At 34.5% G+C, this 19,482-nt stretch overlaps 2 protein-coding genes across 2 annotated transcripts; both read right to left on the bottom strand.

The window, feature by feature from the left end:
- Nucleotides 1–2,653: 2,653 nt before the first annotated feature.
- On the bottom strand, nt 2,654–5,777 carry LOC132187089 (tropinone reductase homolog At5g06060). Its single transcript, XM_059601262.2, has 5 exons — nt 5,605–5,777; nt 5,285–5,492; nt 4,043–4,259; nt 3,824–3,930; nt 2,654–3,182 (listed from the first exon to the last, which is right to left on the bottom strand). Exons 1-5 carry the CDS (start codon nt 5,682–5,684, stop codon nt 2,988–2,990), a joined length of 807 nt encoding a protein of 268 aa, XP_059457245.2. The 5' UTR covers nt 5,685–5,777; the 3' UTR covers nt 2,654–2,987.
- Nucleotides 5,778–10,270: 4,493 nt separating this feature from the next.
- Nucleotides 10,271–11,002, bottom strand: LOC132188105 (putative transcriptional regulator RABBIT EARS). Its single transcript, XM_059602511.2, has one exon. The coding sequence runs from the start codon at nt 11,000–11,002 to the stop codon at nt 10,271–10,273; it is 732 nt and encodes a 243-aa protein (XP_059458494.2).
- Nucleotides 11,003–19,482: the final 8,480 nt, after the last annotated feature.

Genomic DNA, 19,482 nt, shown 5'->3' with positions numbered 1-19,482 from the left:
TTGTTTAATCGATAAGTGAGTGAATAGTAATTATAAATTTGGTGAGTACTGTTCACTTCACTACCTTTTTTGTTAAAGTAGTGAGGCGAAAAGTAGACATTTAGACCATTTTGATTAAATTACCTCATTAAAATAACCAAAAAATAATTTTAGTGAGATTGGAAGAAGTAGGCCTCGTTTGGTTCGCGGAATGTCTAGTCCATTGGAAAATGATTAATTACTACTGGGAATAGAAGAGTGTGGAATAGATTAGCTATTCATATTCTTTTGTTTGGTTGCAACGCTAGAATAAACTAGCTAATCATATTCCTTCGTTTGGTACAATGCAACATGTTGGTGAATAGAATCATATTGTGATTAAATTTCTTAAAATACCCTTATAATACAAATACAATTTATATTATTAAGGACTTTCATTTTTTTTTTTTTTTTTTTTTAAAACATAAACAACTTTACTATAATTTCTTTTTCTTTTTTGTTTTTAATTAGGGTTAAATACTCCATACCCCCCTAGGGTTTCCCAACTCTATTTTTTCCCCCTATGGTTTCATTTTTATCACAGGAAGTCCCTGTGGTTTTGATAAGTGACCAAATTAGTCTATCCGTTAGTTGACCGTTAGGGCATATACGTGGACCAATCAGACGTCGACACATGGCATATATTTAATTTAAAAAAAAAAAAAATTAAAAAAATGTATATTTTTTTAAAATAAAAAAAATGTATTTAAAAAAAAAAAAAAAAAGAAACGGAAAAAAATTGGGGGTGGCTCTGGTGCCCAGGGGGTGGCCAGGGGGTGGCTTGCCACCCCCATCCGGCCAGATGGGGGTGGCCAGGCCACCCCCATGGCCAAAGGGGGTGGCTAAATGGCCGAGCCACCCCCAATTTTTTTTTTCCGTTTATTTATTTATTTTTTTTAAATACTTTTTTTTTAAAAAAAAAAATTAAAAAAAAATTAAATATGTGCCACGTGTCGACGTTTGATTGGTCCACGTGTCAGTCCTAACGGTCAACTATCAGATTGACTAATTTGGTCACTTATCAAAACTACAGGGACCTCCTGTGATAAAAATGAAACCACATGGGGACAAAATAAAGTTGGGAAACCCTAAGGGGTATAGAGTATTTAACCCTTTTAATTATGTCAGGTATGTTGCTTTTTTTTTTTTTTTTTTTTTTTGGCAATTACGCTACAAAATTATTTATATAAAAATAATATAGTTGGAGAAAATAGAATCAAATTCAATCTTGAAATCAAAAAAAATATGGTTGGAAAATGTACAGAGAATCAAAAGAAATAATAATAATAAAAAAAAGAATTAAAAAAAAAAACTAAGAAATGGTACAGAGAAGGGAGACAGCATAGAGAAAAAAAAAATTTCGTTTGCATTTGCAGAAAAACTGTACCAGAAGAATCAGAGAGAAAATAGAAAGAAAGATAGAAAAAAAAAGAGAACAAAATATAGAGACGGAGAAAAGAGAAACGAAGATATATATATATATATATATATATATATATATATATATATAGAGAGAGAGAGAGAGAGAGAGAGAGAGAGAAATATAGAAGAATCAGAGGGAGGACGAAATTTTATCCCACAAGTGAGGTTATTTTTGGCAATTTACACAATTAATTTAATCCCATAAGAAATGATTAGCTAAGCCACTCGTTTTTGAGTGGCTTAGCTAACCCTGTGTGTATGAGATTAGTAGTCCCATGGGAATAAACTATTTCCAAGAATAAAGTATTACCAAACAAAGGACTAGTTATACCTAGTGTTAGGTAGTCCAATCCAAAGGTCTATTCCGTAAACCAAACGGGACCATAATCTTAGAGGTTGGGATTGGTACTCAGATATTTTTTGTGGTAAAGTTGTTAATAAACACGTTTTTGGGGCCACTATCCAAAAAAGTGTGAGGAAAGGAATGATTTTGATTTCGTCAGTTCTAAGCCTCTATCGAAGATTTTTGTGGTCAGAAGACTCAGCTTGGCCCATTGGGCCCTCACTTACAGTTGTTTTTGGGCTAATCAGATCTTTTTATATCCGGCTCCGTTTCTAGGAGATTTGGAGAATATTATTATTGCCCCTCGGCCCAAGCCATCACAAATTCACAAGGACACAATCTAAAGCTTACATTAGATTTCTTGTTTAACGATGCAAAAAACAAAAAATAAAAAAATAAAACGAAAAAAAGAAAAGAAAAAAGATCTCTTATCACCCTTTACATGAAAACAAAAAAGGCATTAGATTTCTTGTTCATTATTAATAAATCTAGGGCTTTTTAGTTGATTTCACAAGTACATTGAAAGCTTTGACATGATATTTGGAATTTGTTATCAGCATTCTACTTTCATACACATGTAAATAACCACAAATGTGCAAGTTTTAAAGCCAAAAACTTCAAGTTGAAAATGTATTACAATCAAAAGAATATTGTAGGAGTTGCAACTATTTTCCTGGTCACTTTTGGGTCATTGATTGCTGATTTTTTTTTTTTTTTTTTTTTTTTTTTTTTTTTTTTTCAGAATGGAATAGAAACTTCACATCAAATAAGAATAGCATTGAATAAAAACTTAACATAGGAGTGACCCCTCACTTGTACTCGACCATTTGCCCTTATAGCAGGCTTCATTAATCAATACTTCTGATATGTTTATGGAAAGATAATACCAATAACAAAACATGCTGATAATGTTTGTATGTAACATAAATTGAGCAGTAACAATTGTTGCAATTTAGAAACCAACCATTAAGCGTTTGTATGCAAGAACACAATGTACTAACAATATTCCAAAAGACGGTTTAGAGCCACGATCATAGAAGTAGCCCACAACAAATAACACATTAGATGCATAGTTGTAGCTTATTAACTAATGGAAATCAGCAAATAATTGGGCTCTATAACTTCAATGAACATTATTTTTACTTGATGAACAGTTTAGCAGGATTCGTGCTGTGAATTTGGGAGGGGAAAATGGCAAATTTGCTCAATTTAGTATCGCCATGGCTTGAAAAGCATTCACGGTCATTCCTCCATCAACAGAAATGGTCTGTCCAGTTATGTAAGAAGCAGCAGGCAGGCAAAGGAATGCCACCAAGGACGAGACTTCCTCTGCTTCTGCAACACGCTCAAGAGGAGTTTTAGAGGCTACCTCTTCCACAAACTTCTTGTTAGCAATCAACTGTAAGGAAGGAAAACAGTTAAGCAGTGAGAAGTTTCTGCAATTGGTAATGGTCTTTACAATCTAGTGGATTTCAGATTGCACAAAGTCACACCTTAAACAGAAAAGTTTGCGCATGTCATGTTCTTTTTTTTCACATCACAAAATGCAGAACCCGATTTACATTATATTCCTCTACATAATTCATAATCATTCTACAAGGGGTCAACCAAAATAGCTTAACAAACTGTATCACGAAGATAAACATTAATGCTGTTGGATGAGGGCTGAGTTATTATGGTGCTGATGGAAAAATAGCAAACATGATGATGTTGTCATTGAAGTAAATAACACTTGACATTGATTTGTGTATCTTCCAACCCATTTCCAACAGGAAATGAGGAGAATAGCAGTGTTAGAACAATGTATCAATTCTCTGCCAAACATGTACAGTATGTTTGCTCAAAAAATTTCATTGTATGTACTTTTTGGAAGTAATACATGGAAGAAGATTCCCCATTATACGTAATCATAAGACAAAGAGAAATGGTAAGGGTTAATAAGTTCTTCATATTTGGCTCATAGTCTGCTACAAATTCAATAAATCAACTATTAGATTTGTGAAGTCTACTATTGACTTATGTGGGAAAAGAGACTCTTACGTTTTCTACAAGAGAGGTTCTGGTACACCAAGGTGCAACACAATTGGTCCGGATATTGTCTTTTGCCCATTCACAAGCAAGATTTTTTGTAAGCTGATTAATTGCCGCTGCAGATAGCAGAAAGGAGACAAAATTATTTTGCTTTTTCACCCGCACCAAGTTTACTAGTTTAACAATCATGCTTAAGCAAAAGTACATCATATGATGAGAGCAACTCACCTTTAATTGCTGCATAGATGGATCCAGAACCTACACTCACCACACCTGCAACAGAGGAAATGAACACAACGCTTCCTTTTCCAGATGCTTTTAGAAGAGGATGTGCAAGTTGGCAGAGATGGAATGTAGATTCAAAGTTGGTAGTCATGAGGGTAGAATACTCTTCAGGAGTGAACTCAATGGTTGGCTTCCTGATGTTTGTCCCGACATTGTTTATCTAGACACACCCAGACGATCACAGAGAGCAAGTCTCAAAATTCAGTGGAATAAGAAAGGTTTAGAAGTTGATGCATGTTGCTTTCCAATTGGTGAAGATAAACAGCCTTGAAATTGCATTGCTATTTATTACCTCAAGTCGTCAACGATAAGGCCTGCACTCAAGTTCAATAACAATAAGAAAGACGAGCTCTGGTTTCTATTTGATGATCTGCCCAAAATTGGGACAACAAAATTGAATTGGGGTCCATTGAAATAAACCCCACATCCAATTAAAGGAATTTTATCTTAATCACATTAGACGTGGCCAAACACACCTTTGCCAATATTAAGGGCCTATTTGAGATTCGGTTGTGTTGGGTAAAGCTAGCCACAAAAGATATGAAAAAAAAAAAAAAAATCTAATTATTCAAATGCAAAAGAGAAAAAGTTGGCTAGGAAAAGATGAAAAAGGCATTGATATCGGGGTTGTTTGCCACTGGACTCAAAAAAATGCTCTATAGTATTCATCTCAAATTCAACTCTCATTATTCTTATTGTTACATTATATCAATCACATTTTACTACTATTCAAATAAAAAAAATCACTACAAAACACAATTTTTTTTTTTTTCACTTTTTCGTATCAAGCATTCTTATGTTTTTCACGCATCAATCAAATCTTGCTGGTTGTAGGGAACTTTCTTTTTCCAAGCCATTGGCAAACAGAGCCGATATGACAATATAACCCACTTCTGTCACTTATTATACAGCTTCCATTATTTCATCTGCAGTGGTCACTGGAAGTCGCAAGCAAACTTCTCAATAAAACCCCGTCTCTCTCTCTCAACTTTGTTCTTCTCCGTACTATCGTTTTAGAACAACAGATAGCCGTAGTAATGTGCTCACAGAAGAGTGGAAAAAAAGTGAAGAAATCAAACGGCCATTTCTTTCCTTTGAAAGCCCTTTATGGAGCGCTAAAACGCAAATGAGTTTTGGGACTCATAAACGAAATGATCTCAAAGATATCATTTTGTGGGTACTCACAAGTATGTTGAGCTTGCCACCGAAAACAGAAGCCACGTCCTCCACGAGCCGCTCTCTGTGGGCACGTGACGAAGCGTCGCACACCGACCCAAAGACCACAAAGCCCTTTGCCTCCCATTCCTTCAAGCACTTATTGAGCTCCGCTTCGTTCCTGGAACACGTGTGCACGGACGCACCAAAGCCAGCTAGCTCCTCCACCACGGCATGCCTACCCACAAAGCAAAAAACACATTGCAACCACAAGAGTTTATCTGAATTGAACAAAAAATTAAATTGGGAACAAGAAAGTTTATATTTTCTTGGGATTGACAGGAACAGACCCAATGCCACGGGTACTGCCGGTGACAAGAGCCGTCATTCCCTTGAGGGACCATCTTGGTCCTTTACCACTACACTCCATCAATCAATATCTCTCCAGCTCTCTCTCCTTCTCTCCTTTGTTTGGCTGTCTGTCTCTACTCTCTGCAATTGCAACTCTAGGGTTCCTCTCCATTTCCAAAGAGAAGCCGCTGGGATCTGTCAAAAAAAATCCAACCGTTACAACTTGCCACGTAATAAGCAAATAGTTTAACAGAAAAAAAAAAAAAAAATTGCTACGTTTCCTTCCTTTTAAAAATATAATATTTTATTCTTACAAAATATATATATATATTTGAATAGGATACGTGGCGAGATGTAGACCGTTGGATGAAAAAAATTCCCTTCAACATTTCTCTGGCTATTGCTGGGGATCCCGAGATCGGGATCTCCAACAATGGTTGGGAATTGCCCATCAAAAATGGGTGAAATCTTAGCTTTTAAATTTCATTCAATGATTTATAATTTGCCACATGTCCTTTTAATTAAAAAATGCCAAAATATTATTTAAGTTTTAAAAAGAAAATATAAAATAAAATAAAAAATTATAAAAAAAGTATGGGGTGGCCGGCCACCCAATCTGAGACATGGGGGTGGCTCCCTAGGCCAAACCCATTTTTCTTTTATTTTGGGTTTGGCCGTAGGGGGTGGCCAAACCACCCCCTAGGGCCTTCGAAGCCACCCCCAATGACTAGTTGGGGGTGGTCGGAGCCACCTCCCAAGGATCTGTTGGGGGTGGCCGAACCATCCCCTAGGGCCATGGGAGCGGCTCCAGCCACCCCCAACTGGCACTTGGGGATGGCTTCGGCCACCCCAAATCTCAAATGGGGTGGCCGGCGACCCTAGGAGTGGTCAGCCACCCCATACTTTTTTTATTATAATTTTTTATTTTTTAAAAATTTTAAATATTATTTTAATATTTTTTAATTAAATAGACATGTGGTAGTGTATAAATCATTAGATGAAATTCAATGACTAAAATTTCAGTCATTTCTTATGGGTAATTTCTCGCGGGATCCGAATCCAGTTATTAAAGAGTATCAAATTTGACGGCGACAACTTACATTTTGTTGCGTAAGTTTTATTTTGCAAGTGAGTACATGGGCCCACCACTCCACCTTTTCGTTTCCTAAACAAATATTTAGATTAATTAAAGCATATGCTTTTTTTATTATATCTATCTCTTTTTTAAGAGTTTGTTTGGAATTGTATTTGAGAAATAAAGTTTTTAAATCAAAAAAAGTTTTTACGCCAAAGTTTCATTTTAAAGCTTTTGTCAAAAGTGCGTTTTAACTATTTTTAGGCTTTTTATTAATTTAAACTTTTAAAATAAGTAAAAATTTAATAATATCATTTGAAAAAAAAAAAAAAATGAAGAAAAACAGGCACTTTCAACCCAATTAGGCCCAAGCGCCTTGACTTTCATTCCACAAACGGGACAGGCTAGGGCTTAATGAATGATTTGTTTGGGCCAAGAAAGGCGATTGCACAAGAATACGGATACTTCAATGCTCGCCCACCACGGTCCACGGCACTAAAGGGCCGAGGAGAGATACTACTTTATAGTGATTCTATTCGAAGTTCGTAGAAAGTTTTTTTTTTTTTTTTAATCCTTTAATTCGGTCTATTAGATATATGATTCTCACGTATATTTTTTATTTTCACATATTTTAATAACACATATCAGTTCAATATATAGACAATCTTAGAAAAATTCCCTTCCACATCATTTTTTAAAAAAATATTGTGTATTCGAAATTTTATATATATAGGAATTTTTTTTTTTTGAACATGTCCGCAAAAGAGAAGGGAGGGGGATTCGAACTAGTGACCTCTTCATTAGGCATGGTCCTAACCAATTAAGCAATCTCTTGGGGACATATATATAGAGAATTTTACGTTGAAGGGGATCACCTTATGTGGAGATGATTAGGTATGGGAATGACCATATATTTTATTGTGTGATCTCACCCTTACATCTTCACATGCACGTACATGCTGGTTCAAAAGGATGAGACTTAAACGTTTTCCTAATTAAACACTTACTCCTATGATGAGAAAACATTACTACGAACATGAGAATATGGGTGAAAACACATGGAAAATGTGAAAAAAGGACTCGCGAGGATGGTGTTATTGAATTTTGTTTCTGTATGCATTCAATAAGTAATGGGAAAATGTTTTCCTAGGAGTAGGTAAAATTTTAGCCTACCATAATAAAGTAGACCGACTCAAGAAGTAGGACAAAGATCCTCTCTATTTCAAACAAAATCAAATTTAAAGTTGGTGCATCTAACTGGTGCCCGAACGTTGAGCTTATGTATACATAGGGTCAACGTTTTTCTTTTTTTAAAACATGACATCATGTACCAACTTTAAATCCTGACCAATAAATGAATACTTTCAATTTTGTTTGAAATTGAGAAGATTTTATTCCTAAAAAGTGAAAATTGTCGTCCATTAGCCATGTTTTGTGATCAACAAGATTCAAAAGTACTCTAAAACACTAAAGCCGGCTAAGGAAAATGTTTAAATTGATAGGAATGAATGAATGAATTTAACTATTTAATTTATATTTTAACATTTTTACTTATGTGTGGCCCAATACGTATAATATTTAAAATATATATTGAAATGAGAGTTGATCGATTTAGCAAAATAATTAAATTCATTATTTATCATTTGTTTATATTTTTGAAATAGGTGAAGATTTAACATTAAATCAAAATAAAAGTAACATTATTGAATTCTAACAGCACTTCACAGTTACTGCAGAGGAGAAGTTTGAACCACATTTATGACAAGATCAGATTTTCCAAAGCAGACGCTCATAAATAAATAAAGAAACCTACGTAAAAGCTGAGAAAGTGTCCTCATTCCCATTGAATTACTGCAAATGAATCCTTGAAAGAAACATATGGAGACACATCAAGCCCATGTGCACCCTCTGGCTCTTCCCTGTGTGCACGTTAATACTCAGACAGAACCAAACTGTTGCAAGAGAACCAAACCCGGCCCCCAACTCCTTAAAAGAAACACAAGCCAGACAAAACAACAAATTCTAGCTATCTCGATCTTACACAAAACAGGCACTTCATGGTAACCGAAGAAACCAACCTCACTTTCCCTATTCTGAACCCGAATTGGAAACAGGGACCCGGAACCCCACATGTACACGTGTCCCTCTAGAAAATCACGTACTACTGTACAAGCTTCCTTTAATGGAAGAAATTTTGTTGGGCAACGGGCAACATAAATTCCCTGGGATCTACACATGGCAACGTATCAGTTGCTTTCACTCCGGATAACCCATTAAGTCAAAAGCGATGTTTCATCAAATTTCCTTGTTAAGAATCGTTGAAAAAAAAACACTGAGACCTCGCCGTGTATTCTGGAGGAACCGTCGGTGTCAAAAGGTGGCTATAACCTGTACCACATTACTATAACTAGACAGGGGTCTAGAGTTTTAGGTTGCTAGGTTTTTGGTCTTGGATCGGTTGTTGAGTGTGTGTAATATTATAGTAGCTAGCATAGAGCCAAAAGTAAAAACAAAGAAGGCGTAAATAGTGCCAATATTGATGTGATCTTCGCTCGCTGGCAACATAAAATAATGGTATATATTGAAATTTGTTGTTTATTCAAATTGATTCCATGGAGTTGGTGGACTATTTGGAGGGTGTAGAGTGGAGAACGAAAGTGTGGAACAAATTAACACTGGTGTTTGGAATTTATCGGAGGATCAAACGTACGTACGTGGGTGTAATATTACTTCTCTTGTTGATGTTGGTAATCATACAGGTAAAGAGGGAATTCATGTTGTGTGATGTACCGTGTACGTCACTTGGTAATTTTTTACTTTGGTCCTTTTGGGGATGTAGCTGAAGTGACTCTTAAGTGTCAGTTTTACTCCCTGTTTTTCACCCCTTCCAAAGCCCACTGTCAAATTATATGCATCTCTCTCTCTCTCTCATGTTCCAACTCGCAGTTAATTAGTAAGGGTTTCACCGTGTCAAACAAAAACGAATGAATCTGAATTGCCATCTTCAGAAAAACCTAGCTAGCCTGTAACACAGTGATGAAAGTACTATAACAGCTGGATCACATCTCAAAAAACTTGTTTTCTTTTCCTTTTTTTTTTTTTTTTTTTTTTAATTTGTTTTATTCTAAGCCAAAAACCTTGTTGTTAAAATGTCATGATCAGTAGTATGCTAGCTAGCTCCACGAAGTAATTCAGAAATTACATCTGTTTTTCAATTGAAGTAATGGGGAAAAGATGCTTTAGATAGAACACGACTTCATCATGTGTGTGTGTGTGTGTCAATTTTATCAACAACCACAACTTCGACCACCTTTGTCATTTTATGATCACAGCAAGGATCAAGTGGCAAACCCAGCTGATCATTATCATACAGGACAGCTAGCTCCAGAACAGATAGAAATGAAATCATCAGAAAAATTGGACACAATAATTAAGTCAACACCATTGAAAAACAAGCTTTTCATTTCATTAATCAAGATTCAATATAACCTCTGCCTGTTAGCTTTAAGATCAATAAGATCAGGTAGGAAAGGAAAGAGAAACAAATTAACATCAACGATTCTCTCTTCCATACAACAAACAAAATGCAATTACTTCACTTTAGGTGGATCACCAAGCCTGAGCTCAAGATCCAAGTCCTCAGCTGTCGTCTGAAGATGGTATGCATTATCATCTGAACAAGCCTTGAGAAAGAAGGACAGTGAAGAAACTGCACTAGTCTTAGATCTTTTGCTACTAACAAACGGATTATTCATGCCCACAGACAAATCAGTTTCAACATAATCATGATCATAACCTAGACATATAGAGTGATCTTGATGAGCCCTTGAAGGAGTAGTACTCTTTTCCAGTCTAACCCCCACAGTCTCGGAACAAGATGGAGCAATTACAGAAGAAGAATAAGCAGAGGCAAAAGTATGATCATGATTTGCACTTAAATTTTCTGGAATATTCGATAAGGCAGCTGAAACCCTAGAATCACCTGGAGATGCAACAGTAGTAGGGCTAGAATGGTCATTGATGGGGCTAAGAGATTGTTTGAGCCTTGCTCTATCCCTTCTATGGACGTTCATGTGGCCACCTAGGGCTTGTGCAGACCTGAATTCTCTATTACAAAAATTACAAGAATAAGATCTTGGAGGCCATATGCATCCCCCAAGAGCCCCGCCAGCTGCGTCTTCTGCAAACGCCCTCTCTTCCCATGAGTTGTTGTTAAGAGAAAAAGTAGTCATTGATGGCGGAGAATGTGACTGTAAGATTTGTTTCCTCCTCATCCACATCCAATAAGGAGCTGCTGGGGCTGGAGCTGGAGCTTCCTCCATCATTCTTCCACCGGCCGAAAATCAAGCCAATATATATATATAAAAGAAAGGAATAGCGCTAGGGTTTGATTTTCCGGGAGGCTATAGGGTGTGAGAGATATAAGGTAATAATATTGAATGCATGAAAGCAACTGGAGAATCTATGAGGAAGAGAAAAGGTCTGGTTACTATATTTGCTTTCCCTTGGCTCTTGCACTGAAACTACTCTGTTGGTTTTTAGTAGGTTTGCTACACAGTCGATGTTACTTTGGCAATTTCTACAGGGGTCCTACTTTAAGCAAACTGTCATGCATTTGATTGATCCACATGGGGGAAATGACTAACGGTCATTGATATATATGAGAAAGCATAATATATAATTAGGATATGATTTTGTGACAATAATTCTGAAGCTGCCGTGCACTAATTAGATTAGATGGTAGAAACTAGAAAGCTTCAATATTTTGCAATCCCTAATTATAGATTCAAAACCATCTATTCCATCTTTCCTGTTCAACCCCCAAAAAAAGGACAATAATGAAAACAACAAGAGGACCACATGTGCATGGAGGCTACTAAACAAATTCTTTATTTCATGAAGGCATAATACAGAAAGCTACTTTGTCAAATTCTTTTATCTCATAGGAAGACAACACAGAAAGCTACTTTGTTTTAAACTCACAATAGGCATTTTTATAAGAGTAAGCATTTTTAATCAATATATAATATTGATGCGGCGGTCTCAACTAACGATTAAGTAATGCTATATATATACCATATTTTTATCTCACAATTATCACAAAATGCTGATGTAACAGTTCTAATAAGCCATTTGATTATTATTTTTAAGCAATAAATGATCTAAGGATTGATTGATTGAAACAGTCACGTCAGTATTGTGTGATAAAAACATGGTTTCTAGTATAAATTACTCACTAACCATTTGATATGTTATTGTTATAAAGTCTATATGTCCAATATTGGTTGATTGTGATTGTTATATTAGCATTGTGAGACAAAAAAAGTAATATATAATATTTCTCTCTTTTAAATTAACGTGACTGTTTTATGTGAAACAAATCAAATTAGTTATTAAACAATTAAATTTATTTGTCAAATTTTTTTCTTAATCAACATGAAGGAATGTGCAATGTAATTGTAGTAAAAAAATGTAGTATTCCAAAAGCATTTTCCTTTTATAAATGGGAAGGAAGACTATCCTTGAAAACTATATTAGAAATTAAAGACAATCATCTTTGAAGATTGATACAACATGACTAGCCTAAGCCAATGCTACGGCAATGATCATGACAATTCGTTTAATTAGGTGATTGTCATTTCCTGAAGTCATTGGTTTTTCATTCCAAATATTATAATAATTCTATCCCCTAAACAAAAATATTAAAATAAACAAATAATTAAACAACATGCTGCATGATAGGCCTAAAACCTTGATTTGGTCGTTTCAAAACTTCTGGATGTGTCGTGCTCAGAATCTTTGGGAGTTTCCTTCCAAATCACGTCTAGTTAACAAGTCAAATAACGTATTTAAACACATTTTCTCTCTCTCTCTCTCAAGAATTAATTATCTTTATATATTGTTGTTTTATCACGAATATCCTTTCGGGTTTATTTCATTTATTTTATATATATAAGGTTAAAATAGAATAATTTACCATAGGTTTTTTTTTAAAACCAAATATCCTTTCATATATATATATATATAAACAATTCAGTTGATTATAAAATCACTTGGATCATGCAAACTTTCCACCCCAAAACTGATATATACTTAAATATTCTGATCTCCTTCGTAGGAAAAAAGTACAAAATTATATACTCTTTACAATGGATTATGGATCTAATTTCATGTTTGAACAAAATATAATAAGATGCGAGCACGTATTTTGAGACACGTGCCATTGCCAATTAATGTCTGATCGTGTCCAATTTCACATAAATACTGGGCAGAAAAACCTGCAGACCGTATATGTACAACTAGTTCAGGAAATAAAGGTTCCAACATGTTCTAAAATAGAGATAATGGACATATATAATTCGGATCAGATTAATGGTTTATAATTTTTAGGGTATTTTATCGTGTAGAATTATTTAAAATCTTGACTATTACTTTCAAATTAAATAGTACTTTAGATTTCGTCACATTAATATTTATTACTTCTATGATCAATTCAGTGTTTAATTACCACGTTTTACTACATTTTAAGAGTAATAAATTTTGACTTGGCAGAGTTCAAATCAATTAACTTGAAATACATAGTTAGAATTTAAAGAATTATACATGATAATTTTGAATTAACAAAAATATCTTATCATATTCCTAAGTACTATCTATGTGATAACTCTTCACACCTTTAACGCGGATAAGTTATTCATGGGTAGGTAGGAAAGCTAGCGGGGAGGAACCGGATCCGGCCTCTCCGAGAAACTATTGCATGATCCAGATTAAATTTTACAGCGTTGATTTAATGGTATACATGCATGGCACTAGCCTCGAGTCACCAAAATTTTTTGCTTTCATTTTTTTTTTTCACATTGCTTCCAAATAAGAACTTTTCAACCATTCTTTTTTTTTTTTTTTTTGGGGGGGGGGGGGGGGGGTGGGGGGGGGGGTGGGGGGTGGGGGGGAGGTAGAAGCATTTTATTGAATTTTGTTCTGGATAGCACTTAATTTATTGAATTCCATCTCATCGGTGGTCAAAAGCCATTAATTTGAATTGAAGCACATATATATATAAAACTTAATTAGATGGAAAGAATGCTGGGTCTAGGTAGGTTGCATGCATAATTCCAAAAGCTTTAAACAATCAGGCAAGATTTTTATAATATAATTATCAAAATGATTGACTGCTGAAGACTATATAATCCTTACTTCATTAAATACACTTCTAAGATTGTCTTATACAGATAGATTCTATCTACTATGTCTTCTTTCTCAACTTGTGGACGAAGAAAATTTGAAAGAAAACACGACGCCTACTCAATGTTTATGACTTGATCATAAACCAACAAAGAGATGGCTTAAAAAATGGCTTTTTTTTAATTTATTATTTTATTAATTATTAAAATCCATAATGGAGTGTAAGGAACAATTAGGCATTTTTTGCCGACTGACAGATGAGTGGGGTTTGATATTTCGTATGACATGACACTTGGTGACACAAACCGCAAAAATAAGTTTAGTATATATATGCACAAGCATTTATCAAAGATGAAAGAGAATATATATATATATATATATATATATATATATATATATATATATAGTACTAGTTATAAGGTTAATGTATTGAAATTCATACCTATCTAGCCCGATAGCACAACTCCCTAAGATGAGAGCGTAGTAGACGATCATCACTCCTACCCACTTACCCTCGGGGCCGGTAGGGAATAGGGTGATGGTCACGGTGGTGTCAAGGAGTACGTACGTACGTATGTTAACATTTAATAACGAGCGTAGAAGGCAGTGACATGGAGCAATTACATAACCTTGCCACAAACATCTGCCGAGCTAGAGTCACATCGATCAAGATAGGGTTCTGGCCAATAACCGAGAGACTCGTGGCTTGAGCTATACAAAAGAAGAAACCCTTAGGATATGTAAGGCAAGAATACCCATTCTTCAAGTATAACCCATTTCCACCATTCTTTTACACTTTGCTTTAAGATTACTCTCATCGGTACATCCAACAAAACTCTCTCTTCCTTTTCGTCTCTTTAATTTGCAGACCTCTTAACTTGGGCTCGGTCGGTAGTGTGGTTCATTGTATCATCAAAGGTATTCATTAGGTACAACATTTGCAAGAACAATAAATTATGTTTGCTGAGGGTTCTCCTAAGTTGAAAATACTATATATATATATATATATATAGTATTTAAGTTTTCCCTTGAATTTATGCATATGGGATATATATGGAATAAGATTGACTTTCTTACAATCAAATCCCATGATCAAATGTCAATGAGAGTGTACGTCATGCATACGTTGTAACACGCCATTTGTAGTTTGAAACTAGCTACGAAATGTTGCTTATTTTGTCTAATGTGAGCTGTCCTTTACTTACAAAGTCAGTATATAGGAAGAGATACTAATTGTTAATTAGTTTGTTGCTAAGAAAATGTTTAAAGTATTACAATTTTTACTAAAATTTGCTTATAAATTACGTGACAGTTTAAATGATGTTTATTAAAGCCACGTGACAGCCCACATGACGTTTTCAGGGCGGCCGGACCTTCAACGGCGGAAAGGAGTAAATTTTTAAAAAATTAATCTAACCAGTAACATTGACATAAATATCTTAATAAATAATAAGCGATTGAAAAGACTCATAACATTTCTTTATTTTGACTAATTTTCACATGATCAGTGATAAGATTGTTACAATCCCTATTTTGACTAAACCCTACCCTAAAACCTATCCGTTATTATTATTATTAATTATTATTTTGTAGGTATACTATATCAACATCTTGGTGAGATATCTGTCTTCTCGTCATTCTTAAACATTTACTTATTATCTTGTCACACGTCATATTCGAGGTTTTATATAAATTCTATTGTGTGGTCATTTTCGATCAAGAAAGTTGCAATTATATATATATATATATATATATATATATATATATTAAATACTCCATACGCCCTAGGGTTTTTTAACTTTTTTTTTTTTTTTTTTTTTTTCTTGTGGTTTCATTTTTATCACAAGAGGTCCCAGTGATTTTGATAAGTAACCAAATTATTCCATCTGTTAGTTGATCGTTAGGACTGACACGTGGACCAATCAGACGTCGACACGTGACACATATTTAATTTTTTTTTGTTTTTAAATGTTTTTTTAAAAAATTAAAAAAATGTATTATTATTATTATTTAAAAAAAAAAAAAAAAGAAACGAAAAAAATTGGGGGTGACTCTTGGCCATTTGGGGGTGGCCGAAACCACCCCCAGTACCCACTGGGGGTGGCTCGGCCACCCCCATGGAGGCCTAGGGGGTGGCCGAAACCACCCCCAATCACCATTGGGGGTGGTTTCGGCCACCCCCAAGGCTCCATGGGGGTGGTTTCGGCCACCCCCTTGGGCTCCAAAGGGGTGGTCGAGTCACCCCCTGGTGCCCAGGGGGCCAAAGGGTGGCCCCAATTTTTTCCCTTTTTTTTTTTTAAATACATTTAAAAAAAAAATAAAAATAAAAAATAAAAAAATTAAATATGTGCCACGTGTCGACGTCTGATTGGTCCACGTGTCAGTCCTAACGGTCAACTAACGGATTGACTAATTTGGTCACTTATCAAAACCACAGGAAAAAAAAAATAAAGTTGAGAAACCCTAAGGAGTATGGAGTATTTAACCCTATATATATATATATATATATATATATATATATATATATGTGTGAGTAATTTTACATACACTCTTATAATCTTACTTCTCACTCATAAATGATTAATTTTAGAACCGTTAATAAATTTTTACTAGATTTTAATTCAATAATAATTTTAAAAGTAATATATTAAAGTATATTTTCGGACGTGCATGAGTGACATAGCTCTTCTTGCAAACCAAGGGGGAAGCTTTCAGAAAGTTGTCGGTGTCGAGGGATAGAAAGTGCTTTGAAGTCCAATTCGGTGAAGGCATAGTGAAAGGAGAATTAGAAAGGATTTGGCTAAGGCTACTATTCCTGCTCTCTCTCATTTGGGACTTAGGGGCCTCTAATTAGATTTCTTATTCAGGGAAAATAAGGGTGGTTTCTGGTGTGGGAGACCATTACCTAGCCTGATGGGAGAAAAAGGATCGACTATGGTGTGTCTGATAGAGACGCAAGTGTTTCATTTAGTCTCGGACTTCGTGTGGACTTGGCCATCGGGCCCTTCCTTGGTCAATACTGGGGCTTGGGCCTAGGCATAGTTTGGGTGCTAGGCTTGGTCTTAGTTTGGTTTCGGCCTTCCGGCCTCTCTAGTTTTTGCACTTTAAACTTTACTTACGCTTTAAACTACCACACATTTCTCTTTAAAGTTAACAAAATTTGCAGTGTGAGTGTTCGATGTATCAACCCCTTTCAATCATCTCATTCTATTTAACTCAAACTATAACAAGTGAAATATCTTTTATACCATTTAAAAGTTATGAAATATAAATATACCCTTATTAAAAATAAATACAAATAATAATATTTAAAAAAAAAAAAAAAAAAACCCACAATCACGACCACAAGCCGCCCCACAGCAGGTTGTGGGTCATTGACGACCCACGGCGTGGGGTTCATCTTAAGTAATGCTTCCGTAGCAACCACAACAAGTGAAGGCAGGCTGTGTTCTACGATCATATTGTCCTTGGGCTTTGATTTTTTTTTTATGGGCCTTGATTTAAGAAATATGGAGATGGAGTAGGGTCAGGATATATATATATATATCTTCTAATAATGCACAGTCAAAGGAACTTCAATACTTTTCGGGACTTTTTTCCCCCTCAAATTCATTGAATTTGATTATTTATTTATTTTTTTATTTTTTATTTTTACGTAGTACGTATCTATTTGTGCAAATGACCTCTTTCTAGGATCCTAAACTTATTTGAACTACTCTTTGAATCAAATTTTTAGGATAAAGAATTACATGCTTTAAAGACAATATTGATCTAATAACTTGAATTGAAAGAGTTTATTTTAACTTAGTTTGAAAAAAAACTTTATTCTTACTAAAATAACCTTAACAAGATGTTAGGCTTTGTCTAAGTGTTTTCTCAAAGTGGCAAGTAAATCATGTGTATCGTGAGGCGAATAGGGTGGCCCATAAACTAGCAAAACTGGCTCTTAAACATGCCAATAATATTGTATGGTTAGAAGATGGTCCTTCTTGTATCAGAGACATTTGATTGACAGAGCAATTGCTCTGTCAATGATCCATTTATGATATCTACCAATAAAGTTTTTCAAAAAAAAAAAAAAAAAAAAAACATTAACATGTCATTCATATTAACTTACTTGATTCAAAAACTTATACTTATGATTTAAAACTTAATAACATGATGTTAAACATTCATATTTTTGTACCTATTCCAATACTTTTCTCCCTAATCTCAACTAGACCAAAACAAGGGAACATGAATTCCTTTAATTGCTGGCCGGATTATGTTGTCTTCTTGCTAAACTAGAAATATAAATAGATGATTTAACTAATTAGCCTAGGTTCTCTCAACATTTGTGCGACAAGCTTAACTATAGATGGAGCTGTTTAACAATAAAATTATGCAACCCAATGGTACATGGTCCTGCCCTAAGTACTATTGATTTATTGATGCAAGGTGGCATAGTGGCTTCGCAATAGCAAACAACAATATAATCACAACTCTTCTTAAACCAAGATTTTATCAAGAAACCAATGCAAAAGGGATAGAAAATTACTCATAGAGTGTTTCATATTGATAGATTAAAAAAAAAAAAAAAATACATAAACTCTGCCTTTTACATATTAGGTCTGCTGTATTTATAACAATAAGCAAACTTGGAACAAAAGTAAACCCTATTATGAAAATTTATAGAATAATAAAGGAAATTATTACAATTAAATAAAATCATAATTTAAATAACGTAAATAGTAAAATAAAGAGGAATGATAGAGACACAACTTTAGCCCAACTTTTATCTTATGTGGTCATTTAAAAATAAAATAAAATAAAAATTATGAAGTAATAACATCCTATGTGGTCCTTTTTTTTATTTGGTATTTTTTTTTTTTAAATACCAAATAAAAAATGACCACATAGGATGTTATTACTTCAAAAAAAAATTATTATTTTTTTTTGCTTTTTTTTTTTTTGTTAAATAACCATATAAAAGAAAAGTTAGGCCAAAGTTGTGTCTTTTAAGTTGTGTCTCTATCATTTTTCTAGAAGACTAGAATAAAACATATTTGATTGCTAGATTTATTTTATTTGCTGGAATAAAACATTCTCTAAAAGTCTTTTTTTTCTTGAATGCTTGCCTTTATTTTCGTCCAGATTCCAAATATTTCATTTGCAGTCCGTTTTGACCTAGTAAACATCATAATTAGCCAAACCTCCTGAAATATGACTTTGTAGATATTTGAATTAGCTTTTCAACACCATCAAACTTGCTCAAATCCAGCATCCAAAACTGGAGATATAATTTTTTTAGTAAAACTCATCAAATGCGAATTTGTCGTTTTGATAATGATGGATGGATTTTAGGATTCCCTATAATTGGGGATTTTTAGTGAGGGGCTTATATGGTCCCCCGATTCTGATAAGGGCTCCCCTATGGAAGTCCCACAAAAGGTCCTGAAATTTGAAGCCCCCTGGTTTGTGGACAGAAAATTGTAGACAATCTCCATCCATCAACAAAACCCAGAGAATGGCGGACTTTGCCACCGATCTGCATGACCCAACTAAAAGCCGAGACCCACGTACATATATATAAGGAATTGAAAAATGAAGAAAATATTTGGTATTTACGTTCAGTTCTTAT

Source organism: Corylus avellana, chromosome 6, assembly GCF_965113065.1.
Source record: "Corylus avellana chromosome 6, dhCorAvel1.hap1.2, whole genome shotgun sequence".
Classification (NCBI taxonomy): domain Eukaryota; kingdom Viridiplantae; phylum Streptophyta; class Magnoliopsida; order Fagales; family Betulaceae; genus Corylus; species Corylus avellana.
Note: the sequence above shows the minus strand (reverse complement) of the source record. Positions and strands in the feature narration are given on the sequence as shown.

Bases quoted from the DNA above. Each gene is read 5' to 3' on its own strand.
- LOC132187089 (XM_059601262.2), bottom strand. From the start codon at position 5,684: ATGGAGTGTAGTGGTAAAGGACCAAGATGGTCCCTCAAGGGAATGACG. The intron at 5,493-5,604 runs GTCTGTTCCTGT...CTTTGTGGGTAG, and splicing joins GGCAGTACCCGTGGCATTGG to GCATGCCGTGGTGGAGGAGC. The intron at 3,183-3,823 runs GTAAGAGTCTCT...CCTTCCTTACAG, and splicing joins GAACCTCTCTTGTAGAAAAC to TTGATTGCTAACAAGAAGTT.
- LOC132188105 (XM_059602511.2), bottom strand. From the start codon at position 11,002: ATGGAGGAAGCTCCAGCTCCAGCCCCAGCAGCTCCTTATTGGATGTGG.